Consider the following 9,284-nt stretch of genomic DNA (forward strand, 5'->3'; position numbering starts at 1 on the left):
ATGAGACAATATAAACGACCAATGAAAGCAGACAAACATTCATCTGTTTTTCACCACGAGCATAATCACTGGGACTCAGTGTCTATGTTATGGCCTCTGCTATCTGTGGCTTTTTTTTTTATAATGACAGAAAAAGTAGAGAAGGATAGCTAAAGGAAAGAGAGAAAGAGAGGGGGAAGTAGAGAAACCTTCAGCACTGTTCCACTGCTCATGAAACATTTGAAGAAGTCAGGTTATGTGCTGATACTGGACATTTTATCTGGTGTGTAAGTACTTAAGAGTCTGGCTATGTTCATGTGCAACTTGCTATTCTGTATCTTCAGCTGGAATCCTGATTGATTCAAAATTTGTCAAAAATGACAGTGGGCAACATACACATGTGTTTCCTTGTGTAATGTTTTATAAGACACCACTGTTGTATCATGTGCTTTTAGTCTGAGTATTTTTAGTTCTTTAAATATTAAGTAAAAAAATAAAAGCATTTTCAGAGGAAGTCCCAAAACCTAAGAAATAGAGTCAATTTTTATCTTCTATGATGTGATAATGAGGAAATATATATATGTAGTGGGACAATTACTGAGATTCTTTCTCCCTCAGGACTACTAGAAGAACTACACTGAGACTCACTGGGAAAGGATTGGATAACCCAAGTCCCTATATAGTTTAGGACTGAGAACCTCAGGATTATCCTAATCCTCCTGCATAGAGTATATAAAAAGCTTGCTACAACCAAGATTAACAGTCTGCATGTGAGCCTGTTGGATTCACTGCTCACTATAGACAGCCTCTGAAGACTTAGGAAGACTATGATGTTAAGTACCTATAATGTAGACGATTAAAGAAGAAACTACAGTCAGTGGTGATGATGAAGACTGAGGTGGGCACAAGCAGGAAGGTAAGCTGTGTGGAATTCAAACCCCACTATACTCACAGTGGATGATGAAAATAGTAGCATGCATGTTCTAATGAATGAGGGCATGAGGATGAATCAGACAGCTTTCCATCTCTGAAGTATCAAGATGGACAGGGGAGGGAAGACCCTAGTGCTGACAGTGTAATCTTGGCACTGCTACTGTTTAGGAGGAAATATGGTGTGAATCTTGTCTTTTTCTGCAGTGAGTTAGTAGGGTCCTAAGAAAGTGTATGGGAATTGTGTGGAACTGTACCCCATCTTATCCTATGGCCTTGTCAATATCTCCATTTTTATAAATAAAAAAAATTTTAAAAGAAAGTGTATGGGAGTTGTCAATGAGGGGTACAGAAATGGATGATGGGAAAGAGCAGACACAGGAGGGACCCACAGGCTGGTGTGTGGAGGAAGTTTCACAAACAAGAAGAACAGGAGGGGTTAGGATTCAGGGAGGGACTGCTGAAGGGCTTCTGTTCACAAGCTCAAAGTCCCAGGGTGAATCTTTCAGGCTGGTTGTGACTTTTGTGTTAAAACCTTTGTGTTGGGGAGTTAGAGAAGTGTGTGTGTGTGTGTGTGTGTGTGTGTGTGTGTGTGTGTGTGTGTGTGTATGTGTGTGTGTGTGTGTGTGTGTGTGTGTGTGTGTGTGTATGGGAGGGAGGTAGAACAATTTTGTATTTGGACTGAGAACTTTCTCATTCTGGACTACTTGTTGACTATGGTTGTTTTCAGGTTTGGGTGAGAATCGAGAATGGCTAATGGTCTCTTGTGCTTTAACAGTGAAACTCACTCTCTGTCATTACATCACTTGCAGACTTGTAAGGTTCATCCCACCCCACTAGAGAAAGAGAAAGACAGGTTGTGAGTATGGATCAACCTGTCAACGCCATGTTCAGTGGTGAAGTAATTACAGAAGACAGACCTCCCACCTTCTGCACCCCATAGTGACTCTGGGTCCATACTCCCAGAAGGATAAAGAATAGGAAAGCTATAAGGGGAGAGGATGGGATATGGAGTTCTGATGGTGGGAATTGTGTGGAGCTGTATCCCTCTTATCCTATGGTTTTTGTCAGTGTTTACTTTTTATAAATAAAAATTTTTAAAAAATGAAGAAGAAGCTAGACCTTCCACTTTCTGCATCCCACAATAACCTTGGATCCATACTCCCAGAGGGTTAGGGAATAGGAAGGCTATCAGGGAAGGGATGGGATACGGAGTTCTGGTGGTGGGAATTGTGTGGAGTTGTACCCCTCTTATCCTATGGTTTTGTCAGTGTTTCCTTTTTTTATAAATAAAAAAAAGGAAAAAGAAAAAAAAAAGATTCTTGATATAGGAACAGAAGAAAATACTCATGCCCACATCCCTTATGGTGAAGAAAATTATCTATTTCTGTTGACTATAATGCTTAGCTTTAGGAGGATAAAAGAGGGAGGAGCTAGGGCTAGGGAGATAACACAGAGGTAGCATTCCACACACTCATGCCTGAGGGCCGGAGGCCTCATGTTCAGTTAACAGCAGTATCTTATGCCAGGGCTGTGCTGTCCTCTCCCTGTCCTTGTCCCTGGACCTACCCAGATTGCTCTTCCGTTTCTCCCCTCTGTTTCAAAATAAATACCACTTTGCTACAGTGAAAGTATTAATAAGCAATACATAGTTTCTTTTGTCTGAAAATATTCTTCTTATTTATTCACTGTCCCAACTGTCGTCCTGTATGCAAAATTATTTTGTTTCAGTTTTCACAGGTAAAATGTATTCTTTCAGCATATGGAGTGTGGCTTTTGTTTTCTTTCAGGTATATTGATTTATTTCCCTTTTTTACTCTGGGGCTTCCCACCTGTGCAATGTCACTGTTTCCAGCAGGTTATTTTTCCTTTCTATCCTAAGTAGAAACAAGGAGGAAGAGAGAGAGATGGAGAAAGCAGAGACAACACAGTACTCCTATATGGTACCAGAGCCCAAACCTGGGTCCTGTCACATGATAAAGTTGTGCTGTTACATGAGAATTATCTCCTGGTCTCTGGAGGAATTTTTTCAAGTATCATCTTAATATTTAATAAATATTTCTCGTACTCCAATGTCTAGCTGTCCTTAGACACTACTTAGAACACAATGGATTTCTATTCCTTAATTTTTCTTGGAGTCATTTGGCCTTATGCACTATACTACTTCAGTTCTGCTTTTTTTTTTTTTTTTTTTTTTAGAGAAAGGCAGACAGAAAGACAGATGGACAGATAGACACAGAGAGAGGCAGAGACAGCACAACACAGAACTTTCTCTGAGGCCATAACATTCCTGAATGGAATGGAGAGTCTCTAATCTGGGTACTACACATAATAATGCAGGTGTTGTACACAGTGAGCTATCACCAAAGCAGACCTAACAAGAAACACTAAAGGGACTTATATCAAATGAAAACATGTAATTACCTCACCCTGAGGGAGTAAATAAACCAAGGCAAACAAGCAAAGCTCAAAGAAGACTATAGGCTTAGAATGCAGAACTGAGATTGACAAAAGGTTTGGGGTGAAGGGAGTCCACTAGTCTCTAGTAGATTGTAATTAGCGATGGGGAAATTCAGTCTGAGAGATGAGGCACAGTATTTCTGAAAGGCCAGCCGAGGTCACCTCACCTAAATTAGGGATAAGAATGTTTTGCTCGCAGGTGGCACAAAGTGCAAGGACCGGTGTAAGGATCCAGTTCAAACCCTGGCTCCCCACTTGCAGGGGAGTCGCTTCACAAGCAGTGAAGCAGGTCTGCAGGTGTCTTTCTCTCCCCCTCTGTTTTCCCCCTCCTCTCTCCATTTCTCTCTGTCCTATCCAACAACGACGACAACAATAATAACTACAACAATAAAACAACAAGGGCAACAAAAGGGAATAAATAACTAAAAATAAAATACAAAAAAAAGAAAAAACAATCCTGAGCCATTGGGGGTCAGGCAGTTAGTTGTGCAGTGGGTTAAGCACACGTGGCGCAAAGCACAAGGACTGGCGCAATGACTGGCATAAGGATCCCGGTTAGAGCCGCTGGCTCCCCACAAAAAAAGAAAAAAAGAGTGTTTTGCTGACAGCTATCATAGTGAGACGAGAAATTTTATCCATGTGTCAACAACTGTACTGTAAACCATTAACATCCCAACAAAACAACAAAACAAACAAATAAAACTTTAATTTGCCATCTATTCTTAGCAGTTTTTCAAATGTGCATTAAAGTATTTACTTATGGACCCTATGCATTCTTTCACAATAAAATTAATAAGTCTTTAAAAAAACTTTTTTTTTTTCCTCCAGGGTGATTGCTGGGCTCGGTGCCTGCACCATGAATCCACCACTCCTGGAGGCCATTTTTTCCCCTTTTGTTGCCCTTGTTGTTGTAGCCTCCTTGTGGTTATTATTATTGCCATTGTTGATGTTGTTCGTTGTTGGATAGGACAGAGAGAAATGGAGAGAGGAGGGAAAGACAGAGAGGGCAAGAGAAAGACAGACACCTACAGACCTGCTTCACCGCCTGGCCTGTGAAGCCACTCCCCTGCAGGTGGGGAGCCGGGGGCTCGAACCGGGATCCTTATGCTGGTCCCTGCGCTTTGTGCCACATGCGCCCAACCCACTGTGCCACCAACCGACCCCCTAAAAAAACTTTTAAAAAGTGATTTGTCTTCAATTACACATTGAGAAGGATTTTTTTCACTTTCTTTCACAATTTCCAGTTATATAGATATTTTCCCTCCTGTGTTTATTTATGACTTGCAATGTTCTTACATAGTTCTTTATTATTTTATTATTATTTGACTACTCTGTAAGTATATTGTACTGAAATTTTTCTTTTTCTAAAATTATCTTTATTTATTGATTGAATAGAAAGAGCCAGAAATCAAGAGGGAAGGTGAGATAGAGAGGGAGAGAGACAGAGAGACACCCGTAACACTACTTCACCACTCACAAAGTTTCCGCCTGCAGGTGGGGACCTGGCTTTGAGCCCAAGGCCTTGCCCACTGTAACATGTGCACTCAACCAGGTGTGCCACCCAGCCCCCTGGAATTTTTCTCTATAGAAACTTTACCTGTGTACGGCCATACCACCTAAACACTCTCAGTCTCATCTGAGACTTGACCTTGTGCATTTTGGTCTGATGAAAAGCTTCAGCTTCCTAGCTTGCTTTCTTCCTGACCTTTCTTTAAATCAACCTGAATTCTGACAGGTGCAATGGAGAAGACCAAATATCAACAAATGTATATGTAATGCTACTGCACAATCATTTTCATTCCAGTGCTGTATGAAAAATTCACTAAAATGCTATAAGCAAAAATTGTGGAAATGTGGTCAAGAATAACCTTTCTTCTATAGAAACACTGGTGGAATTTTATGTAGTAGGTAACACTGGTGTGAATTTCCACACTTAGAGTTGCGATATCATTCACTTTTAACAGTTTCATTCCTTGAAGGGAATCATTACTCCCTACTCCTCATATCTTTTTCCAGCTTACCCACCTTGACCTCTATAATACTCAGGTACCACTTAGTGTAGAGCATCAGATTGTGAAATTTGAGTCTTAATGCTCTGTTCTCATCAGTAATATGATTCTTTTCTTTCCTTTTTTTTCCCCTGAGAGCACTGCTCATCCTCTGGTTCTTGGTGGGATTGAATTTGGGAGCTCAGAGCTTCAGGCATGAAAGTCGTTTGTATAACCACTATGCTGTCTCGCAAAACTGCAACCTGTTTATTTTCAAGTGACAGTTACTTCACCATGTTCTTCTAAGTGATACGCTTCTTAGGAGCAAACTTTTCCCTATGACCTGTTATTATCCTGATAAATATAAATTTTAAATTTGTCATTATCTTTATTTGTTGGGTAGATACAGCCAGAAATTGAAAGGGAAGGGGGAGATAGAGAAGGAAAGTGACAGACACCAGCATCCCTACCTCACCACCTGAAAAGCTTTCCCCCTGCAGGTGGGAACTGGAGTCTTGAACTTGAGTCTTTGTGCATTATAACATATGCGCTCAACCTGGTGTGCCACCACCCCGTCCTGTCCTGATAAATATTAATGGATATAGATTTAATTTTAGTAAACTATTAAAAAGATCATTTAATGAGGTACATTCTCTAACATAATCTTTGTCATTAGCAAAGGTGTTTTTTATTACCCTCTTAATAACTACTTCCTAGTTGTTCCCACTGTGGGAAAAAGTAAGATTTTCATATTCCATTTCCAGCTTTATCTTAGTTTATAATGTCTCCTCACCTGTCATGTCCACCACTCCTGCTCCTCATCTCCAGATCTGGACAGTACTTGTTGCCTCATCATCTTCAATAATTTGTCTCAACTTGTTGCTTGTACTTCTCTGGGAAAATCTCAAATTATTTGCGACAGAATTTCTTTTGGCTCATTATTTGTATCAGAAGAGTGTTATTGAGGTGCTTAGGGAAACATGAAGTAATTAGTTGAGATTTTGACAAATGAAGATTATGTTTTCTTTGATGTATGTAACTTCAAGGATAATCTCTGGGTATGTTTACATACTGGCTAGTTTGTTGTTTTATTTGTTTCTGGAAGAATGGATAACATTAAACTGCTTTGAGATGTTGAATCTTGCTCATGATATGTCAGTACAGGTAAAATATCAAATTTGGGGAAAGTACTGAAAAAAGCATTGTGGAGTTATTAGTATAAACAAGTAGATCTTTCACTAGATTTATAGTCCTCTGGGGTCAAGGACTATCATTGCCTTATTTACATGCTATCAGCCCTATTTTGACTCTTTAAGTATCTGTAGAATAAATGAGTGAAACAAATGCATGAATAAATTAAAAAAATTCAGTGCCCGCAGAAGCTACACGGAGAAATATGAGAAAAGAAATAGTGTTTAAAAACAAATCAAGCTATCTGTTGGATGTATTTAGTAGTTTTCACATATGTGGATGGTACATGATCAAAGAAAATATATTAAGGCTATTCTCTTCTCTTCCAGAGCTGTTCAAAAACGGTACATTAATCATTTAAAGAATTTAAATGGGAGAATTTATGGGTCTCAACTGTGGTCTCTTTCTCTGAATTATGAGCTCATGGAAGAAGGAAACCAGACCAGCAGCTTTGAGTTCCTCCTCTGGGGCCTCTCCGAGCAGCCCGAGCAGCAGCCCATCCTCTTCCTGGTGTTCCTGTGCATGTACACGGTTGCTGTGATTGGCAACCTGCTCATCCTCCTGGCCGTTGTCACTGATAAGCATCTCCACACCCCCATGTACTTCTTCCTTGCCAACCTGTCCTGTGCAGACGTCTTCTTCATTTCCTCCACTGTGCCCAAGGCCCTGGTGAACATCCAGACCCAGAGCAGGTCTATCTCCTACGCAGGATGCCTGACCCAGCTCTACTTCTTCTTGACCTTTGGGGACATGGACATTTTTCTCTTGGCCATAATGGCCTATGACCGCTATGTGGCCATCTGCCACCCTCTCCACTACATGGTGATCATGAGCCCCAGAAGCTGCACAGTCCTGGTTACTGCCTGCTGGATTCTTACTAATATTCCTTCTATAATCCACACCTTCCTCATGCTTCGACTTACTTTCTGCCCTAATGAAATCATTCCTGACTTCTTCTGTGATCTGGAGCCCCTGATGAAGGTGTCCTGCTCTGACACTCGGGTCAATGAGTTAGTGCTCCTCTACCTGGGAGGAGCAGTTCTTGTCATCCCCTTCATATTCATTCTGATCTCTTACATCCTCATTTTCTCATCCATCCTCAGGGTGCCTTCTGCACAGGGATGGCGCAAAGCCTTCTCCACTTGTGGGTCCCATCTTGTTGTTGTCACCCTGTTCTTTGGGACAGTGTACAGGGCATATCTGTGCCCCTCGTGTTCTTCCTCGAGTTCAGTACAAGGGGACACAGCAGCTGCTGTCATGTACACAGTGGTGACTCCTCTACTAAACCCTTTTATTTATAGTTTGCGGAACAGGGATATAAAAGGAGCCCTGGGAAGACTTTATAGGGGCAAAGTCTTCTTGAGAAGCTGTTGACTTCTGCAGAAACACCAAGAGACGCTTCTGTCTATTTTAGCAAGGAGGTTCATGGAAACTTCTACCTAATGTATTTCATGACTGAATTCCAAATGTGCCTTTTAGTCACTATGCTTCTTGATTTCCATCATGAATAGGATACTCTTAAGGAAAGTGAATAGTTGCATCATTTATAAAATATTTATTTATTTTGTTTTGTTTCATTAATGATTTACAAAATTATAAGATATTAGGGATTAATGCCACACAATTCCCACCACTATATTTCTTTTTAAAAAATTTTTATTTATAAAATGGAAATACTGACAGGACCATAGGATAAAAGGGGTGCATTTCGACACATTGCCCACCCTCAGAACTCTGTATCCCATCTCCTCCCTTGATAGCTTTCCTAGTCTTTATCCCTCTGGAAGTATGGACCCAGGATCATTACGTGGTGCAGAAGGTAGAAGTCTGGCTTCTGTAATTGCTTCTCCACTGAACATGGGATTTGGCAGGTCAATCCATACTCCCAGACTATTTCTCTCTTTCCCTCGTGGGGCAGAGAACTGGGGATGTGGCACTCCAGAACATATGGTGGGGTCATCTGCCCAGGGAAGTCAGGTTGGCATCATGGTATCATGTGGAACACCAGATATCTGTGTGCCCTTACCCCACCTCCTTTCAGTAGAAACTGCTATAGTTCTTTCAAAGTAATAGATTGGGCTGAATATATATATCCATTTTTATTCGCGTCTATGGCCCTACCTTCACTTTCTTTCTAGGCCACACTTACACCTATTACTACTACTTGGTGTTATTCTTTTTCCCTCTTTCCTCTCAAATAAGAGAAACAGTGCCAGACTTTCTCTTTGTTTTTTCCAGATTCTCTTCCTTTTCAGTGATCCTTAGAAAAACAATGATTGAGTGGCACCATTTTTTTTTAAGGTTTTGAAGACAAATTTATTGAAGAGGAGAAGTGGCACCATCTAGAAAGATGCCTGGAATACATTGGTAGAACACAGAAATTTAAGCAAAGTTTGTCTGATAATAGGTCCTTATTTACTCATTTATTTTACTTTCAGGGTAAATTAAGGAAGAATGTCTTTATCAGTGTTCATATGTCTGAAAATCTGTCTTTTTGTAATTCTAGCTTATTAATATCTATCAGATGAAAATTCTTTCCCATATGGAAAAGTGAGTAAATGATCTAATATTACCATGGTAAGGTCTATAGTGGGTGGCAAATAGTTTACTATGTCTCCTTTTCCACTGTAACCCCTTTCTTTTTCTTTCTTTCTTTTTGCTGATTTAATAATGATTGACATTCTGTTGGATAAAAGGGGTACAATTCTGCACAGTTCCCACTACTAGATTTCTCCA

The 9,284-nt window shown here is 40.3% G+C and overlaps 1 protein-coding gene across 1 annotated transcript; it reads left to right on the forward strand.

Moving 5' to 3' along the window:
- The first annotated feature begins 6,971 nt into the window (after positions 1–6,971).
- Positions 6,972–7,922, forward strand: LOC103113339 (olfactory receptor 1P1-like). The gene has a single exon (XM_007522869.1). It carries the CDS (start codon positions 6,972–6,974, stop codon positions 7,920–7,922), a length of 951 nt encoding a protein of 316 aa, XP_007522931.1.
- The last annotated feature ends 1,362 nt before the right edge of the window (positions 7,923–9,284 follow it).

This window comes from Erinaceus europaeus, chromosome 12 (genome assembly GCF_950295315.1).
Source record: "Erinaceus europaeus chromosome 12, mEriEur2.1, whole genome shotgun sequence".
NCBI classification, from domain to species: domain Eukaryota; kingdom Metazoa; phylum Chordata; class Mammalia; order Eulipotyphla; family Erinaceidae; genus Erinaceus; species Erinaceus europaeus.